The sequence below is a fragment of the Hemitrygon akajei genome, chromosome 7, assembly GCF_048418815.1.
Source record: "Hemitrygon akajei chromosome 7, sHemAka1.3, whole genome shotgun sequence".
Lineage (NCBI taxonomy): Eukaryota > Metazoa > Chordata > Chondrichthyes > Myliobatiformes > Dasyatidae > Hemitrygon > Hemitrygon akajei.
The window spans coordinates 114,684,338-114,708,878 of record NC_133130.1 but is presented as its reverse complement, the minus strand read 5'-3'; the positions used below and the strand labels follow the sequence as shown (position 1 = coordinate 114,708,878).

The 24,541-nt window shown below is 45.0% G+C and overlaps 2 protein-coding genes across 3 annotated transcripts in view; both read left to right on the top strand.

The window, feature by feature from the left end:
* The window catches only part of ccdc28a (coiled-coil domain containing 28A), a 49,856-nt gene extending 44,074 nt beyond the window's left edge, over nucleotides 1-5,782 (top strand). For both annotated transcript variants that reach the window (XM_073051801.1, XM_073051800.1), the window contains exons 5-6: nucleotides 2,121-2,143; nucleotides 3,032-5,782. In XM_073051801.1, the coding sequence (XP_072907902.1) occupies nucleotides 2,121-2,143; nucleotides 3,032-3,086 (78 nt within the window). In that variant the 3' untranslated portion in view covers nucleotides 3,087-5,782. The remainder of the gene's footprint in view (nucleotides 1-2,120; nucleotides 2,144-3,031) is intronic.
* A 10,064-nt stretch (nucleotides 5,783-15,846) lies between these two features.
* ect2l (epithelial cell transforming 2 like) overlaps nucleotides 15,847-24,541 on the top strand; it is a 105,558-nt gene continuing 96,863 nt past the window's right edge. Inside the window, 2 exon segments of the mRNA XM_073051799.1 lie at nucleotides 15,847-16,105; nucleotides 22,925-23,037. Of these exon segments, the coding sequence (XP_072907900.1) occupies nucleotides 15,878-16,105; nucleotides 22,925-23,037 (341 nt within the window). The 5' untranslated portion in view covers nucleotides 15,847-15,877.

Sequence of the window (24,541 nt, the reverse complement as noted above, 5' to 3'; positions counted from 1 at the left end):
AATCCTGGGGTGTAGTCCATCTGGTCCAGGTGAGTTATCTATTTTCTGACTATTCAGCTTCCCAAGCACCTTCTCCTTAGTAAGTAGCAACTACACCCTCTTCTGCCCCCTGGCACTCTTGAATTTCTGGCATACTGCTAATCTCTTCCATAGTGAAAACTGACACAAAATACTTATTAAGTTCATCCTTCATTTCTTTCTCTCCCATTATTATCTCTCCAGTATAATTTTCCACCAGTCTCACCTCTCATTTACACTTTATATATCAAAAAACTTTTGGTATCCTCTCATATTATTAGCTAGCTTAGCTATATATTTCATCTTTTCTTTCCATATGGCTTTTTAGTTGCCTGCTGTTACTTTTCAAAAGCTTCACAGTTCTCCAACTTACTATTATTTTTTGCTATATTATATATCCTTTATTTTGCTTTTGTGCTGGCTTTGACTTACCCTGTCAGCCACAGTTGCGTCATCCTCCCTTCAGAATGCTTTTTCATCTTTGGGATGTATCTATCCTGCGCCTTCCAAATTGCCCCCAGAAACTCCAGCCATTGCTGTTCTGCCATCATCCCTGCTTGTCTCCCCTACCAATTAATTTTGGCCATCTCTCTCATGCCTCTGTATTTCCCTTTACTCCATTGTAATACTGACTTTATCTTCTTCTCAAACTGGAAAGAGAATTCTATAATATTATGATCACTGCCTAGCTTCTTGTACTGGGAGTAATCCAGAAATTACTGCCTTGGAGGTCCTGCTCTTTAGTCTCTTCCCGAAATCCCTACACTGGCTGCACAGGACCTCTTACCCCTTTCTACCTACGTCAATGGTGCCAGTGTGCACTGCAACCTGTGGCTGCTCATCCTCCCTCTTGAGAAACTTCTGCTGTTGCTCTGAAATATCCTGAACCCTAGCACCTGGGAGGCAACACACCACCTTGGCTTTTCTTTCGCAGCCAAAAAATTGGATGTCTGTGCCCCTATCAGGTCTCCTATCACTATTGCTGTGCCTGACTTTACCCTTCCCTGCTGAGCCTCTGTGCCACAGGCCTGGTTCTTGCTGCTGTGCCCTGATGGATTATTCCCCAAGCAGTACCAGGACCACAGGGAAACCCTGCACTGACTGCTTACTCCCCCTGCTTCTCCTGACTGTCAACCATCTACTATCTCTGGATGTGACCACCTCAGTAAAATACTTATCTATGAAATATTCTGCCTGCTGGCTGGTCCTAAGAACATCCAGCACAGTTCCTTGACCTCGTCAGTCAGGAGCTGAAGTTGAAGTTAAGAACGTACAAAATAGCTTTCTTGCTTCATGTACATTGAAACATACAGCAAAATGCACCATTTGTATCGAATAAAATCAGCGAGGATTTGCTGGGGCAACCCACAAGTGTTGCCATGCTTCCAGCTCCAACATAGCATGCGCACAACTCACTAACCTTAACTCTTGTGCCTTTGGGATGTGGAGGGAGCTGGAGCACACAGAGGAAACCCAAACGGTCGTGAGGAGAACGTACAAACTCTTTACAGACAGTGGCGGGAATTGAACCCTGAGCATGATGCTAACCACTACGCTACCATGCTGGATCATGCAGAATGTTCTAATTCTCAGTGTGAGTTAAGCACAGGAGAAGGCCATGTGGTCCTTACATTAAGACCATAAGACACAGGAGCAGAATTCTCACTGTAACCTGGATGCCTCTACTAATCTCAAACCTATCAACCTCTTCTTTAAAAATACCCAATGGCTTACCCTCCATAACCATCTGTGGCAATGAATTCCACAGATTCACCACCCTCTGGCTAAAGAAATTCTTCCTCATCTCTGTTCTAAGAGGACATCCTTGCATTCTGAGGCTGTGCCTTCTGGTCCTGTGATCTCCCAATATAGAAAACATTGTCTCCGCAGCCACTCTATCCAGACCTTTCCATATTCAGTCGGTTTCAATGAGATTCTGAACTCCCATTGAGTGCAGGCCCAGAGCCATCACGTGCCATTTGAGTGCCTTACCAGCCACTAAACGATTTACAGCTGTTAGTGAGATATGTTTTGTATCATGAATTGTGCAAAAGAGCCCTTTAATTCATCTCTTGTAATCAGGCATTTGTTCTCTTTTGCAGTTGGAGGAGTTGAGCTCTTCGATGTATCCTTCATCTGGTGAAATTTCTTGGAACTCCCTGGTGACAGTAGTAAACGTAGTTCAGAATGGGTTTATTACTGAAGTACATATACTGTACTGTCCTTAGACTCATTTTCTTGTGGACGTGCTCAGTAAATCCAAGAAACATATCGGAATCATTGAAAGACTGAACCGAACAGGCCGGGCAACCAGTGTGCAAATTCAGAATGAGAAAAAACTCATAACAATAAATAAATAAACAATTAATATCAAAAACATGAGAGGAAGAGCCCTTGAAAGTGAGTCCATAGGTTGTGGGAACATTTCATTGATGGGGCAAGTGAAGTTATCCATTCTGGTTCAAGACCCTGATGGCAGAGTGGTAATAACTGTTCCTGAACCTGGTGGTGTGAGTCTTGAGGCTCCTGTATCTTCTTCCTGATGGCAGCAGCGAGAAGAGAGCATGGCCTGGGTGGTGGGAGTCCCTGATGATGGATGCTGCTTTCCTGCCACAGCACTCCGTGTAGGTGTGCTGAATGGCTCAAGATTGTGTTCAGAGATAAGAACACAGAGGAAGTGTATTTCTTTGTTGAATTTAAGATATGTCTAAGCACTTTAAAACTTGAAATCTCTGTAATTAAAGGTCAGTTAAGGTCATAGACTTATACAGCATGGAAACAGGCTGGTTAATTGGTGATTGTAAATTGTACCGTGATTAGGTTAGGGTTAATTGAGTTTGTCGGACATTGCTGGGGTGGTCTACACAGTATTGATCAGGGTTTCTACCAAAAGCATTATCGGTTTCTTCTCCCCACGACAAAGGTCAAGACAAGCTTTAAAAAGGCAGGGAGGGAAGGGGTATGAAACATGTATGCTGTTTGTTGTTCACCCTTAATCCATCATGTATACCAGTCAGAAATTGAACCTGGCCGAAAATCAAGATGTCCCAAGAGCGTCCACCTCCTGAAGAAGGAAGCGGGGCCCACGAAATCAGCGTTGCACAAATACCAATGGACAGTTGTACTTGATAAAGCAGTGACATGGTGTGCTATTATTATATCCTCTGTCCTCTGAGCTGCCTCTTTGTTGGAAATTCCCAAAAGAGTCTGCTGCACCCATCATTTACCACCATCCGTGTTGTGCTGGACTTCAGCGCTTTACTCTCCACAGTGGCTGGTCTTGGAGGAATGTGACCTGGCTGACTGGTGTTCCTGGCAATGTTATTTGTCCATGTTTCTGTTGAAAGGGTGCCAGGGTGCTGAGCAAATGGTTCTAACAGCTTGCCTCTTGACTGGGTGTCAGAGCTCGACGGAAACTGATGGGCCGAGGTTGTTTTATGGAAAGGACTAGCGGAAAGGTGACGGGAGGGAGGCAGATGGACAGCATCCGACAGAAACAGGAGCCTGTAGCTTCTCAACCTCACTGCCTGTGAGAACGCCATCTCCATCTCAAAGGAAATTAAAAGTGCAATCACCTCGTGGTATTTTGTATTGAGTGAAAAACCTGACTCTGGACTCTCACTGGGGGTGAGATTGAGAAGCTGCAGGCTCCTGTTTCTGTCACATGTCCATCTACCTCCCTCCCGTCACCTTACCCCCAGTCCCTTCAGCCCATCAGGCCCGAGCACCTAGCCTACTGCCAGGTGAAGAGTGACGGCCTCAGGGTCGCTGCTCTGTTTCTGACAGTTCGGACTGGAGGAGGATGGGAACAGAGACTGGGGCTCAGTGCTCGATAACCTGCTTACTCTGTGCTTTGTTGCCTATAGTCCTCAGAGTGCTTGCCCCGAGAGAGATGCTCTGGTCTGAATCAGGGGGTCAAGAGAAAGTGGCAGACAGGATGAGTGCAGGTGAGTAGGGAAACACACTCTGGCCCTGTTACCAGTAATGAGAATGGTTCTCTGACCTTCACTACAATCCGTCGGCCAGTTATCTAACCAAGTATAAGATATAGGAGCACAATGCAATTCTGCTTCACAATTTGATTTTGACTGATATATTAGTCCCCTAAACCACATTGTCAGTCAATTTACAGTAGATGACATGAATGGCTGCTATTTCAGTAAGAGAGATGGGGTGACAAATTCTGCTGTCCTCTACTTGAAGTGAGACCAACTCAGACAATAGTGGGTACTTAAGCAAGATGCACAAAATACTGGAGGAACTCAGCAAGTCAGGCAGTATTTGTGGAGGGGAATAAATGGTCAATGGTGTGGTCCAAGACCCTTCATCAGGACTGTAAAGGAAGGGGGCAGAGACCAAAGTAAGAATGTGGGAAGAAGGGGAGGATGACGTTTTGGGCTGAGATTCTTTGTCAGGACCTGCGGTGGTTAAACCCTCTGGATCGGTATCCGAAGTCGGGGTAGGTGGTGGGAGGATCCATATCTCAGGCTTTCAGTTTTGTCCCCACTCTGCACCTACCTGGATCAGGGACTGTGTGACCCACCCAGGAACTGGTGATACAGGTGTCTGGTGCCCTGAGCGAGTTGGCTGCTTGTTGAGCCCTGTTATCACAGCACTTTAGTAGTGAGGGGGGTTGGTAGAAGAGGGCCCAGCAGCAGACTTCCTGTGGCTGTTGTAGTATAATTCAAGCTTTATTATACACAGTTGGCAGTGCCCTTGTGTTTACACTCAATATTAGTGCAATGCAGAATACTCCCAGTCTACCATTACATACACAGAATGGGAACGCACGTCTACGGCTGTTTGCACTGATATGGCCATTTGGTATTATGTACCAGTTTGAAATGTCTTTAGCGTGGAGAATGTGGTCTGGTTAAAACCAGCTCAGGTGAAATAGAAGACAGTGGTCATCTGGTATCTTGGCTTTTTATCCTTTGTTCCGACAGACTAGTGAGAGGTTCTGTCCCTTCAAGCCAAAAGCCAGAGGACTGATTTTTTAAAATTGCATCACTGTTGTACAGTTAATCTCCCATGGTGGAAGAGCTGGTAGTGATTTACTGGATAAAAGTATGCAGCTATGTACGGTGTGTGTACCAGTACCCACGCTGTGTACGGTGTGTTTACCGGTACCCACGCTGTGTACGGTATGTGTACCGGTACCCACGCTGTGTACGGTGTGTTTACCGGTACCCACGCTGTGTACGGTATGTGTACCGGTACCCACGCTGTGTATGGTATATTTACCAGTACCCACACTATGGACAGCATATTTACCAGTACCCACACTATGGACAGCATATTTAACAGTACCCACACTATGGACAGCATATTTACCAGTACCCACACTATGGACAGCATATTTACCAGTACCCACACTATGGACAGCATATTTACCAGTACCCACACTATGGACGGCATATTTAACAGTACCCACACTATGGACGGCATATTTAACAGTACCCGCACTATGGACGGCATATTTAACAGTACCCGCACTATGGACGGCATATTTTTAAAAAATTTTATTTTATTTTTTTTATGGACGGCATATTTAACAGTACCCGCACTATGGACGGTGTATTTACCAGTACCCGTACTATGTACGGTGTTGTGTACAGTACCCACGCTGTGTACGGTGTGTGTACCGGTACCCACGCTGTGTACGGTGTGTTTACCGGTACCCACGCTGTGTACGGTATGTGTACCGGTACCCACGCTGTGTACGGTGTGTGTACCGGTACCCACGCTGTGTACGGTATGTGTACCGGTACCCACACTGTGTACGGTATGTGTACCGGTACCCACGCTGTGTACGGTATGTGTACCGGTACCCACGCTGTGTATGGTATATTTACCAGTACCCACACTATGGACAGCATATTTACCAGTACCCACACTATGGACAGCATATTTACCAGTACCCACACTATGGACGGCATATTTAACAGTACCCACACTATGGACGGCATATTTAACAGTACCCGCACTATGGACAGCATATTTACCAGTACCCACACTATGGACGGCATATTTAACAGTACCCACACTATGGACGGCATATTTAACAGTACCCGCACTATGGACGGCATATTTTTAAAAAATTTTATTTTATTTTTTTTATGGACGGCATATTTAACAGTACCCGCACTATGGACGGTGTATTTACCAGTACCCGCACTATGTACGGTGTTGTGTACAGTACCCACGCTGTGTACGGTGTGTGTACCGGTACCCACGCTGTGTACGGTGTGTTTACCGGTACCCACGCTGTGTACGGTATGTGTACCGGTACCCACGCTGTGTACGGTGTGTGTACCGGTACCCACGCTGTGTACGGTGTGTGTACCGGTACCCACGCTGTGTACGGTGTGTGTACCGGTACCCACGCTGTGTACGGTATGTGTACCGGTACCCACGCTGTGTACGGTGTGTGTACCGGTACCCACGCTATGTATGGTACACACTCTCTATCCTTGTGCTCATCCAATGATATTACATAATAAAATCATTAAATGTAATCTGTCTTGTCTGAAATTCTTCTTTTTGACTTTTACCTTTTGCTTACTGATATGCTTCCCAAATCTCCTTAAACAACCTTAACAACAGCTTGTGTTCATGTGGTACCCCGAGTCTGTAAACCAACCCCGGACAGTAATCAATTTACCTAAAGATACAAGAGCTGATTAGGCCACTTGGCCCATTGAATCCGATAATGGTTAGCAAGGGGGCACCCCGATTTGAACTGGGGACCATTTGACCTGCTTTCAAATGCTCTACCACTGACTTATATCCCAAACACAGAAACATACAGTGAAAGAGCCATTTAATGTCATCAACCAACATAGTCTGAGGGTGCTGGGGGCAGTTAGCAAGTGGCACCATCCTCTGGCGCCAACATATTAACCTACCAACTGTACATCTTTGGAATGTAGGAGGAAACCCACACGGTCACAGACAAAACATACAAGCTCCTTCCAGATAGCAACGGGAATCGAACCCCGATTGGTGATCACTAATCTATACCACCACACTGCCTAAGAAACTGTCATTATGGAGTCACTTACAGCAGAACGGGTTGTGGTTCCCTACCAAGTACAGATTGAAACAGGTTTTCCTGATAGTACTCTAACTAATGCGGTCATTGTATTGCTAATGGTGTTCTCTAATCCTGCTGGGGTTGTGGCAGAACCTGTGTACTGCGCTGACCATGGAGTCGCACAACACAGACACGGACCCTTCAGCCTATGCAAACCCATTAACCTGCGTTTCAGAATCTGCTTTATCATCACTGACGCGCTGTGGGTTGTGAAATTTGTAGTTTTGTGGCAGTAGTAAAGTACAATATATTTTTTAAATTACTGTAAGTTTCAATAGATGTGGGAGGAGCGAGGAAAGGTGGTGTCAGCAGATTCTACACACCTAGCAATTCTTCTATTTCGTCCGTGAAACAGCTGATCTCTCTTCTTGTCTGTCTTTCTTTTCTTTTCAGGGTGGTTGTGATTCTGTTGGAGTCCCTGATCTACAGGTCAGACTACAGTTCTTTGCAAGTGGTGGGTTTTCAGATCAACTGTGCTTTGCTGTCTCCAGGAATGGCCTGGGGGATCGAAAGTCCAGTGGTCCTGTGGGCCACTCGGTTCCTCGCAGGTTTTGCCAACTGAGTCATCGTGGGAGACTGAAACATTGAGAATGGGACGCCAAGACAGCAGGCAATGTGTTTGCTAATCACCGGTTGCTGTTGGAGGAAGGCCCCTGTGCTTAAGCGATTGTTGAGAGAGAGAGAGAGTACCTGTCGGTCTTGAGATAGGGGCTTAGAGAAGCAGCACAGAAGATTGCAACACCAGAGTAGCAGGTTGCTGGTCTCCCACTCTCATATCAGAAGCGACCTCTCTCTCGTTCGCTGGAGAGAGAGAGCTTGTATGAGATACTGGTTTGTGAACTGTAGTTTGATGGGATCAATGGACTCTTCTGTGTTTCTGCTGCTGCTCGCATAGTGGGGGAGGGAGTCAGCGCGTCTGCTGGCATGGTTGGGGGTGGAGGGGAGGGTCGAAGCTTTTGCTGCTTGTGCAAAGGGAGGGGGAGAGGGGCTTTGATATTTCCGTTCTCTGGGGTTCTTTGTTTTGTGGACTTCTGTGAAGAGGATGAATGCCAGGTTGTGTACTGTATACATACTCTGATATTCTACAGTATGTACCTTGAAACTTTGAATAAGAAATATAAAGAAATAAGTAGTGCAAAATATCCCCATGGATGGCACACACAGCAAAAGCCTTTCATTGGATCTCAGTACATCGAACGTAAAACTGTGCAGCACTACACATTCCCCTCAGCCCACAACGTTTGTGCCAACCTTTTCACCTACTCCAAGATCAATCTAACCCTTTCCTCCTGCACAGCCCTCCAGTTTTCTGTCATGTGCCTTTCTAAGAGTTTCTTAAAAATCCCTAGTGTATCTGTCTTCGCCGCCACCCTTGGAAGTGTGTTCCATGCACCCATCGCACTCTGTATAATAAATAAAACACCTACCTCTGACATCCCCCCCCCCCCGCCCACACTTTCCTTAAAATTATGTCCCCTCGTAGTCACCATTTCTGCCCTGGGTAAAAGTCTCTGGCTGTCCTCTCTATCTCTGCCTCTTATTTAGTGTATCTCCATCAAATCACCTCTCATCCTCCTTCACTCCAAATAGAACAGCCCTAGCTCTCTGCTAAAATGTAGAACTTTGTGCTCAAGTGTCAGGAATGAATTCTCTTGAGTAAAGCAATCCAAATCACTAACAAAAAGAGTGAAAATTACTTGCAGTGTTTATTTCTTTATATTTGAATTTGCTTGCAAGTTTGGTAGTGCTGTGAATGAAGAGGAACTTTAATGCAAGAGTCTGCTGAGGAATTTCACCAGCAGGGACACCAGCCAAACCGGGTTTCATGTTTATCCTGTTGCCATGGTTTCAGTTGTGCATGCACACACAGTTTGAACAGTGCGGGAACAGAGGTTCCAGAGAAAAGGTAGGAAATCTCCATTTAAGAACTTCAGTTTTCTGCTTCAATTTGTTGTTAAGGGAGCTGAGATACTTTCAGAAGCTTTTGTACAGGAGAGGCACACTGAGAGGGGAAGAGAGAACGCTCCCGAGATGGGCTGAGGAGTGGCAGATGGCGTTCAACCCAGAAAAGTGAGAAGTGAATCACTTGAGAAGATCAAACAGGAAGGCAGAATAAGATCATAAGGCACAGGAGCAGAATCAGGGCATTCAGCCCATCGAGTCCACTCCACCATTCCATTATGGCTGATCCTGGATTCCACTCAACCCCATATACCTGCTTTGCCATAATCTTTGATGTCCTGACCAATCAGGAAACTGTCAACTTTCGCTTTAAATATACCCTGGGACTTGGCCTCCACAGCTATCTGTGGCAGTGCATTCACTATTCTCTGGCCAAAATAAATCCTCCTTACCCCTGTTCTAAAGGGTTGCCCCTCAATTTTGAGGCTGTGCCCTCTAGTTCTGGATACCCCCACCATAGGAAACATCCTCTCCACATCCAACTTATCTAGTCCTTTCAGCATTCAGTGGGTTTCAATCAGATCCCACTGCATTCTTACAGGCCCAGAGCTGTCAAACGCACCTCGTATGTTAACCCCTTCGTTCCCAGAATGATCCTCGTGAACCTCCTCTGGATTCTCTCCAACAACAACACATCCTTTCTGAGATATGCGGTCCAAGACTTAACAGTACTCCAAGTACTGCCTGGTTAGTGTCTTATAAAGGCTCAGCATTATCTCCTCGCTTTTATATTCTATTCTCCTTGAAATAAATGCCAACATTGCACTTGCCTTCTTTACCACAGACTCAAACTGTAAATTAACCTTATGGGAGTCTTGAACGAGAACTCATCAGTCCTCTGCACCTCTGATGTTTAAACCTTCTCCCCATTTAGATAATAGTCTGCACTATTGCTCCTTTTACCAAAGTGCATTATACATTTTCCAACACTGTATTCCATCTGCCACTTTTTTGCCCATTCTTCCAATTTGTCCAAGTCCTGCTGCAATCACACTGATTTATCAGCACTACCTACCCCTCCACCTATCTTCGCCACAAAACTTTGCCACAAAATCATCTTTTCCATTATCTAAGTAATTGACAAACAATGTGAAAAGTAGCGGACCCAATACTGTCTCCTGAGGAACACCACTAGTCACAGGCAGCCAACCAGAAAAGCCCCCCTTTATTCCTACTAGCTGCCTCCTGCCTGTCAGCCATTCCTCTATCCATGCCAGTGTCTTTCCTGTAATGTCATGAGATTTTATCTTGTTAAACAGCCTCGTGTGGCATCTTATCAAATGCCTTGTGAAAATCTAAGTAAATGAGCTTAGATAAGCTGCCTCTTCTTTCTCCACCCTGCCTGTTATTTCCTCAAAAATCTCTAACAGGTTTATCATTATCACTTATTTTATCACTTATTTTATCTTCAAGTACCCTGAAACCCCTTATTTAATAATAGACTCCAACACTTTCCCAACCACTGAGGTTAGGCTAACTGGCCTATAATTTCCTCTCTTTTGCCTTCCTCCCTTTTTAAACAGTGGAGTGACATTTGCAGTCTTCCAGTCCTCTGGGACCATGCTAGAGTCAAGTGATTCTTGAAAGATCATGACCAATGCATCCGTTATCTCTTCAGCAACCTCCCTCAGGACTCTAGGATGTAGTCCATCTGGCCCAGGTGACTTATCCACCTTAAGACCTTTGAGTTTGCCTAGCGCTTTTGTTCTTTGTAATAGCAATGACACTCACTGCTGCTCCCTGACACTCACAGACCTCTGGCACACCGCTAGTGTCTTCCACAGTGAAGACTGATGCAAAGTACTTACTGAATTCACCTGCTATTTATTTGTCCCCCCATTACTACCCTTGACATTTAAGAACTTCTTCTTCTGTGGGAGATATCGATCCTGCGCCTTGTGAAATACTGTATTCCCAGAAACTTCTGCTGTCATCTCCACAAGTATCCCCCTCTAATCTTTTCCCGAGTAGGCTCAAGCACAAGCTGCTCTAAAAAGCACCAACCTGATTTTCCCCCATTACATTCCTGACATTATCAGAAACAGAATCGGCTTTATCACCACCAGCATGTGATGTGAAATTTGTTAACTTAGCAGCAGCAGTTCAATACAATACATAATTTGCAGAGAGAGAGAGAGAAAAAATAAATATAATAAAACATAATAATAAATAAACAAGTAAATCAATTACATATATTGAATAGATTTTTTTAAATGTGCAAAAACGGAATAAGTGAGGTCGTGTCCAAAGCTTCAATGTCCATTTAGGAATCAGATGGCAGAGGGGAAGAAGCTGTTCCTGAATCACTGAGTGTGTGCCTTCAGGCTTCTGTACCTCCTACCCGATGGTAACAGTGAGAAAATGGCATGCCTTGCGTGCTGGAAGTCTTTAATAATGGATGCTGCCTTTCTGAGACACCGCTCCCTTAAGATGTCCTGGGTACTTTGTAGGCTAGTGCCCAAGATGGAGCTGACTAGATTTACAACCTTCTGCAGCTTCTTTTGGTCCTGTGCAGTAGCCCCCACATACCAGACAGTGATGAAGCCTGTCAGAATGCTCTCCACGGTACAACTATAGAAGTGTTTGAAGTTTTATATTTGTGCACCAAGAAGAGTTGATCATGAGGCATACTCCTCCACCTCTGCTTTTGAGAGACCCTATCAATCTATCCTGACAGTGTATAGTAAACCCATCGATCTGAATCTCTGCATCTGGTATGGAAGGGGTTAACCAGGATTCCCTTACATTACTCTTATTACATGCTCCTTCCAGCTCCCTTTGCAATCTCAATCCCACATCTTGGCTACTATTTGGAGGCCTATATATGATTCCCATAAATTTCTTTTTACCTTTGCAGCTTCACCCACAAAGATTTGACATTCTCTGACCCTATGTCACCTCTTTATAAGGATGTACTGTAATTAAATCTCTTACCAACAGTCACACTACCACCTATGCCTTCCTGCCTGTCCTTTAGTTACAAAGTATATCCTTTGATATAAAGCTCCAATCATGACCTTCTTTCAGCCACAACTCAGTGATGTCCATAACGTCATATTGACCAAACTCTAATTGCATCATGAGTCCATCCACCTTCCTCTGAGTACTACGTGTATTTAAATACAGCATCGTCAGTTCTGCATTCTTTGCCCTTTTGAATTTTGCCTCTCTAGTACAATTTAACTCATTGCTTTGTCTGCATTTGAACTCAATCATTGGCTTGTCCCATATTGCACCCATCACCTACTTGTAAACCTGCTGACTCATCCTCAGCTCTGTCATACCGATTCCCACCCCCCCCCCCCCTGCCATTTTAGTTTACACCTCTCCCAATAGTTCTAGCAAACCTGTCCGCAACGATATTGGTCCCCCTCAGATTCAGGTGCAAACCATCACTTTTGTACAGGTCCCACCTGCCCCAGAAGAGGTCCCAATGATCCAGAAATCTGAATCCCTGCCCCCTGCTCCAATCCCTCAGCCATGCATTTATCTGCCACCTTATTCTATTCCTATCCTCACTGTCACGTGGCACAGGCAGCAATCCTGAGATCACTAGCCTTGAGGTTCTGCTTCTCCCTGTATTCTGTTTTCAGGACCTTCTCACTCTTTCTACTTGTGTCACTGGTACCAATATGTACCACAAATACAGAGTTTTTGGCAAGATTCTTAGCAGTGTAGAGGAACTGAGGGATATTCATCGATCCACCAAGGGGTGAGTTGAGGGTTGCCATGGACTTCTTGGTCTGAAGGGCTGTGTCAGGCATGTGGCATGCTGGCCTTCATTAGTCAGGGGATTGAGTTCAAGAGCCACGAGGTTATGTTGCAGCTCTCTAAAATCCTGGTCAGGCTACACTTGAAATATTGTGTTCAGTTCTGGTCGTTCATTATAGGAAGGAGGTGGAAGCTTTAGAGAAGGTGCAGATGAGACTTAGCAGGACGTTGCCTGGATTAGAGAGCGTGTCTTATAAGGATAGCATGAGCAAGTTAAAGCTTTTCCCTTTGGAGCAAATGAGGATGAGAGGTGACTTGATAGAGATGATAAGAGGCATTGATCAAGTGGGTAGCCGAAGACTGTTCCCCAGGGCATAAATAGCTATTACCAGGGAGCAGAACTTTAAGGTGATTGTAGGAAAGTATAAGGAGGGTGTCAGAGGTAAGTTCTTTACACCGAGAGTGGTGGATGCACAGAACACCCTGCCAGGGGTGGTAGGAGAGGCAGATACATTAGGGGCATTTATGAAACTCTTAGGTACATGGATGATTGAAAAATGGAGGGCAATGTGAGAGGGAAGAGTTAGATTGATCTTAGAGTAGGTTAAAAGTCTGGCACAGCATTGTGGGCTGAAGGGCCTCTGCTGTACTGTATGCTTCCACATTCTATGGAGACACAAAGAGACGACAGATGCTGAAACCTGGAGCAACAACCACTGCTATAGGAACTCAGGGTCTCAACCTGAAACTCTGACCATTTCCCTCCCTCTACCCCCAAAGCTGCTCAATCTGCTGAGTCCCTCCAGCACATTGATGCTCTAGATTTGAGTATTTTACTAAATCTCCATTGTAATTTCTCTAAAGTTTATAACATTCTCCCCATATTCTCATCAACTTCCTCCAGATTCAACTACATATTGGGAGCAGTTTACAATGGCCAATCAGCCTACCAACCCACACATGTTTTGGAAGAAACGACAACTCATAGTCTTTGGGGAGAATGTACAAACTGCACACAGACAGCACCTGAGGGCGGGATTGAGCCTGTATCTGATTCTGCAAGGCAGAAAATGCACCATATTTTCAATCTGAACCAGTCCCTTTAGAACAGGGGTGTCAAACTCATTTTAGGTCACGGGCCGGATTGAGCAAAATGCAGCTTCATGCGGGCCGGATCAGTCTGACGCGTGCGAACGCAGCTTTCGTTGCCTCCGTTTTTTCAGCCTGCTCTCATGTGTCTCAGTCTCTGCTATAACTACAAAGTGTTTCACTTTACAAATTCCGTTTCTTATGAAGAAGACTGCCGAGCAAGACTGCCGAATAAACACTAAAAACCCTGAAAACCTGGTACCTGAATAAACTCAGCATTAGCCATATCATACGCCAAAGGCGCTTCGATTACTGGGGCCAGCTTTAATAGTAATTAGATATTATCTCGCGGGCCAAAGATAATTCCACCGCGGGCCGGATTTGGCCTGCGGGCCTTGAGTTTGACATATATGCTTTAGAATCACAGAGAGTAGCACAGACACAGCCGTTCAAACCAAGGCAACCCTCACCCGATGGAGTTATTGATGGACCTGGAGGTGATATTGTTCAGAAGGATCTTTGGAAGTCAAGCAGTGCTGTAATTATAACATTTTATTAGATGTTCATAACAAGATTACAGTCTCTCTACCTGTATGTAAGAAAGAACCCACAGTAGAGGAACAAAAATACAGAAGGCTAAAAGCATGTACCACCAGGCTCAAGGACAGCTTCTACCAACTTTTATCAAACTCTCAAACCCTTGAATGATAAGATGGACTCTTGAGCTTTCAGTCTATCTCGTTACGATCTTACACTTCATCGTTTGTCACTTTGTCCCAGTGGGTCCAGGTCCTTGCTTAGGCAGGAGTTGATTCCAGTCATGATCACTTCTCAAAGCACTTCACACAGTAGATGGGTGATGTTGGTATCTCCACTGGGTGATAGATATTGAGGCAGCTCATGCTGCTCTTCTTGGGCACTGGTGTGATTGTCACCCTTTTGAAGCAGGTGGGAACGTCCGACTACAAGAGTGAGAGATTGAAGATATCTTTGGACACTCCATCCAGTTGGCATCTACCTATAAACACCATCAGGGCTGACGTGAGAGTTCAGCCTCTTGATGTCAGCCTCCAAGACAGATATCACAGGGTCACTAGACAATGCAGGAATTTGCACAGGTGTAGTTTTCTTCTCCCTTTCAAATTGTGCATAAAAGACATTGAGCTCATCAGGGAGTCATTTGCATCAATGAACCTCAAGTGTTGTTGGTTCTGGCATCAACACAGCTAGATTGAAAATCCACTGAACTTTTCTAGACCAACAGCTAATTATACCGACAATTTAATGACGATTTAGACCCTAATCCAACATTCATGATTCAAGATTGTTTATTGTCACTCTTCAGTACACGAGTGTAAAGGGAAATAAAATGATTGTTACTCCGGATCCAATGCAGCACAAAGAACAAACAAAAAACCGCAAAACATATAAAATCAGCCTTACGGAACACAATGTACACTCACTGGCCACTTCATTATGTACATCTCTGCACCTGCTCGTTTATGCAAGTATCTAATCAGCCAATCACGTGGAAGCAACTCAATGCACAAAAGCATGGTCGAGAGGTTCATACAGCACAGAAAAACACATCATAGAAACAGCCCCTCCAGCCTGTGCCAAACCACTTAAATTGCCTACTCCCATCAACCTGCACACTGCCAAGAAGCTTAATGGTATTGGTCCATGGCATAAAAAAAGGCTGGGAAACCCTGTGTAAAGAATGGTGCGGGAAAAAACACTGAGTGAGCGGCAGTTCTTTGGGCAAAAATGCCTTGTTAATGAGAGAAGTCAGAGCAGAAAGGCCAGACTGGTGCAAGCTGACACTAGGTGATGTGTATGTAGTGGTGGTAGGGGACACTCATCACCCTGTGGCAATAACAGGCAATGTGTGTTTAGCCTCAGACTGATCTTCTGATCTGAAAATAATGGTGATAATTGCCTTTCAGGTGAAACGCACCAGTACAGAGGCCCTTGATTCAGGACAGCAGCTTTGGGGTGGCAATGGAAGGCACAGCTTCTCAGAAGGTGCCTGGTGTTAACACAGCGGTGTTCACCAGATCGAAATCTCTGCAACGCAGCCTCAGACATTGGGAGAAGCAGGCTCCATCCCAGACCTCCAGAGAACCGGATCTACTGGGCAGAGTATTTGACCCAAAGTCATCCAGCCTCAACCAACAAACCAGGCTCAGCACATGGACGCCCATAATACACAAGGCAGCCAATCAACAGGTGAATAGTAGCACATGACATACAAAGCAGCCAATCAACAGGTGAATAGTAGCACATGGTGCACTCAAGGCAGCCAATCAACTTGTGAATATTAGCATGTAACACACAAGGCGGCCAATCAACAGGTGAGTAGTAGCACATGACACACAAGGTAGCTAATCAACATACACTAGCAGGCCACTGGTGCAGCCAATAAGAGGTATCCTCAGTTTATCAATGAATCTGATCTTAAAGGGAACACAGGAAAAATAGTATGATTTTGGTAATATTTTCCTATATCCTTTTATACTTTTCTCTTCCATTTCACTTCAGGTACTCTTTCAGCTTTGGATTTAATTGATTGGTGGTGTTTAGAAGGTTGCCGTAGGTGACAAAAGGGCACTGACCAGGGCAGAGAGCTGTTTGGAGAAGTAGCATCTGGAAAAGTGTGAAATGATTCACCCTGGAAGGTCGAATGTGAAGGAAAAGCACAGAGTTAACGGCAGGATTCTTGGTAGTGTGGAGGAACAGTGGGATCTTGGAGCCATGGCCATAGATCCATCAAAGTTGCAGCACAAGTTGATAGAGTGGTTAAGAAGGTATATGGTGTGCTGGCCTTTATTAGTTGGGGGATTTAGTTAAAGAGCCACGAGATAATGTTATCGTTCCATAAAACCCTAGTTGGACCACATTTGAGTATTGTGTTCAGTTCTAGTCACCTCATTATGGGAAGGATGTGAAAAAGCCAAAGTCAAAGTGAAATTTATTATCAGATACATACATGTCACCGCATACGACCTTGAGGTTCTTTTTCTGTGGCATACTTAGCAAATCTATAGAACAGCAACTGTAAACAGGATCGATGGACAACAAACTGTGCAAATACAGTTATAAATAAATAATAAGCATGAAATAACAAGACAAGAGTCCTTAGATGAGTGTAGTTATCCCCTTTTGTTCAAGAGCCTGATGACTGAGGGGTAGTAACTGTTCTTGAACCTGGTGGTATGACTCTTGAGGTTCCTGTACCTTCTACCTGATGGCAGTAGTGAGAAGAGTGTATGGACTGGGTGGTGAGGGTCTTCAATGATGGACGTTGCTTTTCAACGGCAATTCAGCCAGATTTTCAATCTCTCTCCTATATGCTGATTCATCACCATCTTTGATTTGGCCAATGACAGTGGTGTCGTCAGCAAACTTGAATATGGCACTGAGGCTGTGCCTAGCCACACAGTCATAAGTGTAAAGTGAGTAGAGCAGGGAACTAAGAACACAGTACACCTGTGCTGATGGAGATTGGGGAGGAGATGTTTCCTCGAAGGATGGAGTCAGCCCTACTGAGTTCCTTTGTGTGAGTGTGTGTATGTCTGTTAAACATACACTTTCACCCACTAACCCACCACCATTACCAAGCTTCACGTTATGTATGTATATACAATCAGTCTATAACCTCTCTACCGTAGCATAGTGGTTAGTGCAACACTATTACAACTCGGGTCATTGGAGTTCAGTTCCAACACCACCAGTAAGGAGTTTGTCTGTTCTCCCTGTTTCCGTGTGGGTTTTCAACACGTGCTCTGGTTTGTGTCGGGATGAGATTACAGAGTACCTGGAGGCACATGACAAGATAGGCCAAAGCCAGCATGGTTTCCTGAAAGGAAATCCTGCCTGACAAACCTACTGCACTTCTTTGAGGAAATTTCAAGCAGGGTAGACAAAGGAGATGCAGTAGATGTGTGTACTTGGATTTTCAGAAGGTCTTTGACAAGGTGCTGCATGGGAGGCTGCTTAGCAAGATAAGAGCCCATGGAATTACAGGGAAGGTACTAGCGTGGGTGGAGAATTGGCTGGTTGGCAGAAAACAGAGAGTGGGAATAAAGGGATCCTATTCTGGCTGGCTGCCGGTTACCAGTGGTGTTCCACAGGGGTTGGTGTTGGGACTGTTACTTTTTACAATATATGTCAATGATTTGGACTACAGTATTAATGGATTTGTGGCTAAATTTGCTGATGATGCAAAGATTGGTGAAGGAAATGGGTAGTGTTGAGGAAACAGAGAGCCTGTGGAGAAAGACTTATGGGCAAAGAAGTGGCAAATGAAATACAATGTTGAAAAGTGTATGGTCATGCACTTTGGTGGAAGAAATAAGAAGGGCAGACAATTATTTAGATGAGGAGAGAATTCAAAATGCAGAGATGCAAAGGGACTTGGGAGTCCTTGTGCAGGATACCCTAAAGGTTAACCTCCAGGTTGAGTCGGTTGTGAAGAAGGAGAATGCAATGATGGCATTCATTTCTAGAGGTATACAATATAAAAGCAGGGATGTGATGTTGAGGCTCTATAAGGCACTCGTGAGATCACACAGAGTATTGTGTGCAGTTTTAGGTTCCTTATTTTAGAAAGGATATACTGGCATTGGAGAGGGTTCAGAGATGGTTCACGAGAATGATTCCAGGAATGAAAGGGTTACCACATGAGGAATGCCTGGTATTCCCTGGAGTTCAGGAGAATGGTGGGGGGCGGGATCTTATAGAAACATTCCAAATGTTGAAAGGCCTGAACAGATTAGATATGGCAAAGTTATTTCCCTTGGTAGGGGAGTCTAGGACAAGAGGGGATGACTTCAGGACTGAACGACGTCCTTTTAGAACTGAGATACTGAAAAATTACTTTAGTCGTAGGGTGGTAAATCTGTGGAATTTGTTGCCATGAGTGGCTGTGGAGGCCGAGTCATTGTGTGTGTTTAAGGCAGAGATAGATAGGTTCTTGATTAGCCAGGGCATCAAAGGGTCTGGGGAGAAGGCAGGGAAATGGGGATGACTGGATGAAGTGGATCAGCCTGTGATTGAATGGCAGAGCAGACTCGATGGGCCGAATGGCCTACTTCTGTTCCTATATCTTGTGTTCTTATGGTCTTATAGTCCAAAGACATACTAGTTAGCAGGTTAATTGGTCATTGTAAATTGTCCTGTGAAAGGCTCGGGTTAAATAGGTGAGTTGCTGAGAAGCACATCTTGTTGGGCCAGAAGGGCCTGTTCCACACCATATCTCTAATAAAACGAATAAACTAGAATCGTTACTTGTACATTGTGTGTTATAGGATTGCTTTTATATTTGTATTTATTGTGTTTTTTATTGAGGTTTTTATGTTTCTTCATGCAGCATCGGATCCCGAGTAACAATTAGTTTGTTCTCCTTTACGCTCGTGTTCTGAAGAATCTTGAATGTGGAATCTGGAATCGTGATTCTGAAATTTCCCAATCATTTCTCACCTCTCGCATGCGTACATAGTTCCACCTAGAGGCCTGCCGGCTCATTACACTGACAGGCCGCCGGCTCCCTCTACTGACGACCTGCCCCACTGCGCCTGTAGGGTAACACAATTGGTGGAAATGTACAACCTCTGACATTGAGTTGGGGTTTACCTTTCAGAGGCTAGTCTGACAGTGTGACATAGTTACGGTGCTTGGTGTTCAGTGTTTGGGGTACAATAACTGAATTGTTATGGGTACTTTAAACATAATATGGCTCACACCATCTTATTTGTGAAAACCTACATTGGTGACCCCAATGCTCTAGGACGATTCTGGAGTTATTGGACATGTCAGCCAATGCTGTCGCTTTGAAACTTGCTGGAGCTTTGGGAGCAAAATGCCATCGCTTGGTTTGTACAGGCTGCAGTACAATTCACGCTGTGAGAAATCACTGCTGACAACACCAAACATTGCTCAGTAACTCTACGGCTGTGAGAGTGGTGAGTCTACTCGAGCACCCACCTAGACACGATAATTACCGATCACTGAAAACTCACCTTTTATAGACTTTTGGGCTATCAGAGTCTGAGCGTGCCAGATGCTAGGCTGTTGGAGCTAATGGACCACATACTGTCTCTCCTGGGAAATCACCACCCTTGTTTTATTTTTAAAGAATTCTTCACACAACAAATGCCTGATCAAGTTCACACATCCCTCACTAATGTACCTGAGAAGGTCTATCGGGAACTTGTAAAATGGCTGATAGTCTACACTCAACTAGGCAGCGATGCATCATTCCTCCTCCTTTCTCTACCTCAATAAGCCCAGTCAGCAAGGCCCCCGACATAACGACACATGTGGCTACAAAGCAGACGACGCCAGGCCTGTGGTTTTACCACGCCTCACTTCGGTACGAACGCTAGGAAGTGCCGACCACTTTGAAGTTTCGACAGTGCCAGCACATCGGGACATCGGAGGTCTGTGCCACGGTCATCCACTGTTCACCACAGACACCCTTTCAGGGCAACGTTTCCTGTGTGACACAGGTGCTCAAGTGAGTGTGCTGCCAGCATCACCTACTGATGAGAAAGCAAAGAGTGACAAAACCTCGCTGGAGGCCGCCAACGGCAGCAGGATCCAGACGCAGGACACAATGGGTGACACTCTGCTTCAGTGGGCAGCGCATGGAATTTTGTCCTGGCTAAAGTGGCTAGACATCTGCTTGATGCAGATTTCCTGTGACCCCAAGGACTGTTAGTCAGTTTTAAGAACTGCCAGCTCGTGGATGTCAATGGCTTTGGGTTGTTACCCTGCTCCCCCAGTAAGTTCCCCAGAATGACTCTATCAAGTGCATGCACCCCACTTCCACAGCTGGCCCACCAGTCCATGCCTGTGCCCATGGGCTGTACCCAGAAAAGTTGGCAACCACAAGGCTGAGTTTGCCAACGTGGAAAGACTTGGCATTATACGCTGGTCGAACATCCCCTGGGCTTCACCTCTCCATATGGTCCCCAAGTCCGATGGTGGCTGCCACCCATGTGGCGATGACTTTAACAAGACTACTACTCCCGTTTGTTACCTGGCCCCACACATCCAAGACTTTTCAGCACATTTAGCCAGAAAGTTAATTTTTTCCAAAGCCGATGTAGTTATGGGCTACCGTCAGGGGCCTGTGTGCTCAGAGGACATTCCCAAAACGGCTGTGATAACCCCATTTGGCCTTTTTGAGTTTCTGAGCATGCCACTTGGGCTGGAAATTGCAGCACAGACTTTCCAACAGCTGATAGACTTTGTATGAAAAGATTTGGATCTTCTTTTAATTTACCTAGATGATTGTACTTGTACCTTTAATTGTACTTGTTGCCAGTGCATCCAAATCTGAACACGTATCTCATCTCCGCACACGTTTCTGTTGCTTAAGCCAACGCAGGTTGATTATTAACCCTGCTAAATGCCAGCTTGGGTTGTCAACCATTGACTTTTCTCAGCCATCGCAACTCTGCTGAAGGCGCGAAATCCCTGCCATCAAAAGTAGCGGCTATTATGGATTTCCCACCGCCCCGCACTACTAAAAAACTACAGGAGTTTTTATCACCGCTTCATTCCGCGAGCTGCTGAACTTATGCTCCCCCCGTATAGAGTGCTTAAAGGCAATACCTCTAATCACGTGCTTGACTGGTCAGCGGAAATGACCAGGGCATTTGATGATACCAAATGAACTCTTTCCAATGTGACCCTACTGGGGCACCCACTCCCCACCTATAGCCATTACTACTGACTACGCTGAGGGTGCTGTGCATGAGCAGTTGATTGGAGGTGAGTGGCAGTCGCTCACCTTCAACCGCCAACTCCGTACCCCCAAGAGGAAGTACAACACATTTGATCGTCAGCTTCTCAGTCTCTCTCTGGCAGTCCACCATTTGCATTTTCTTCTAAAGGGTCACCGTTTCACAGCGTTCATTGACCACAAACCCCTTGGGCACACGAAGGTCAAATATCAGACCCTTGGTCTGCACGGCAACAACGCTAACTGGCCGACATATCAGAGTTCACAGCTGATATACAACATAACAAGGGGAAAAATGATGCCGTGGCCTTATGCAGTCAGGTGGCCAGAGGTGGTGTATCTCCCTCACCCCAACGGCCTAAGTGAGCGGTTTCACCACCTCTTAAAGACTGCTCTGAGGGCTTTCCTGACTGATGAATGTTAACATGATGGTCTCCTCAGGGTCTTGTTGGGGCTCAGAACGGCTTCAAAAGAGAACCTGCAGTCGTCCATGGCTGAGTTGGTTTCTGGGCAGCTGTTACGAGTGCCCGGTGATTTCATTTTGGATGCCACGACCGCCTGGTCGGTGTCTCAACAACGTTCCACCCTCCTCAGTAAATTCAATCCTTTTCACCATCATGGCGAACAGCAGTCTTGGGTTCCTGTTGACTTACACTCTGCCTCATTTGTTTTTGACCACCATGATTGGTGACCAACATCCCTTTAGGCCCCCTTACAATGGCCTGTATTGCATCTTGGAATGGAGAGAAAAGACTTTCATCATAGATAAGAAGGTTAAACCTGAATGTATTTTTGTAGATTGCCCTAAGCTGGCCCACCAAGATTTGGAGGATTCCCTTACCATGCTCCTGGCATCACAACATGACCATGAGCATGCCAATGCACCTCTGGATGAGCCAGGGGCACCTGCCGTTACTCAGCCCATGGAACACAGGACCCGAGCCAGGCGGCTCGTCCAAGCTCCAGACAAGCTTGCAATGCTGGTTTTCGTGAATTCTGGGGGTGGGGGTGTCCGTGAGGGGTCATGTAATTGGGAGAAATGCACATAATTCACAGCCACTGACATTGAGTTGGGGTTTCACTTTAAGAGGCTGGTTTGACGTGGTGACGTAATTATGTGAATTATTTTTACTGCTCTTTTTGTACCTGTGTTTGGAGTACAATAAATGAGTTGTTGCGGCTTTTCTTAAACATAAAACACTTGCACCATTTTATTTGTGAAAACCTGCACACCTACCAACCGGTCTGAAGAAAACTCTGACCACTCTTAACAGATTAACAACCTCCTTCTCTTGCAGCTTTTTGAAGAGAGAATGACCCTTGTGGGTCATTGGTTTGACCTGTGGACCGACAAACAGAGAAAACAGTTTATCCACAGTATTTTAAAGCATTGCAGCAAATCACAGCTCAAGTAAGTACTAACAAAGCCATGGTCTGATAGAAGTAATATTTTCACCGTTGTGTAGATTGTCAGGACTGGCATTCTGCAGAGGTTGGTGTTGGGACCGCTCCTTTCTGTGTTGTACCTTGATGATTTGGAATACAGAATTGATGGTTTTGTGGCCAAGTTTGCAGACGATATGAAGATATAGTGGTGCTAGAAGGTTGTGACCCTTTTCTCTATTTCTGCATAAATGTGATCATATCTTCACGCAAGTCCTAAAACTAGATAAAGGGAACCCAATTAAATAAGTAACACAAATAACATTATACTTGTTCATTTATTTATTGAGAAAAATGTTCCAATATTATATGTATTTGTTGGAAAAAGTATGTTAACCTGTATTTTCTGTAACTGGTTTGACCTTCCCCTACCCTCTTGTACAACAATAACTTTAACTAATCATTTCCGGTAACTGTTGATCAGTCCTGCACATCGGTTTGGAGGAATTTTAGGTTATTCCTCCTTAAAAACCAGTTCAATTCTGGGATGTTGGTGGGCTTCCTTGCATGAACTGCTTGTTTCAGGTCCTTCCACAACATTTCTATAGGATTAAGGTCAGGACTTTGACTCGGCCATTCCAAAACATGAATTTTCTTCTTTTTAAGCCATTTTGTTGTTGATTTACTCTTGTCTTTCAGATCATTGTCTTGATGCATTATCCATTTTCTATTTAGACTACCCTGACGTTCTCCTGCAAAATGTCTCTTGATACAATTTTGAATTCATTGTTCCCTCAACGATTGCAGGCTGTTCAGGCCCCGAGGCAGCAAAGCAGCCCCAAACCATGATGCTCCTTCCACCATGCTTCGCAGTTGGGATGAAGTTTTGGTGTTGGTGTGCAGTGCCATTTTTCCTCCAAACATAGTAGTGTGCATAAAAGTCCATTCAACTTTTGTCTCACCTGTCCACAGAACATTGTCCCAGAAGTGTTGTAGAACATCCAGGTGGTCTTTTGCAAACTTGAGATGTGCAGCAGTGATTTTTTTGGAAAGCGGTGGTTTCTTCCATGAACGCAATTCTTGTTAAGTGTTTTTCTTATAGTGGACACATGAACAGAGACTTTAGCAAGTTCTGGAAACTTCTGTAGGTCTTTTGGGTTCTTTTTCACCTCTTTCAGCATTGCATGTTGTGCTCTTGGTGTGATCTTTGCAGGACTCCCATTCCTATCAGAGTAGCTACAGTACTGAGTTTCTTCAGGACAATTTTTCTTACTGATCACAACTAAAGACACTCAGGTCTTTGGAAAAGCTTTTGTAGCCTTTTCCAGCTTCATGCATCTTTACAATTCTTCTTCTAAGGTCCTCTGAAGGTTGCTTTGATTGAGTCCTTTTAGACGTAAAGAGATATTTATTGAGAAGAACGGGTTCTGACAGTAACCTGACTTTCTGTGTCTTTTATGGGGCAGGACACCTCTACAACCCACATCTCCAACCTCATCTCATTGACTGGAACACCTGACTCCCAGTAGCTT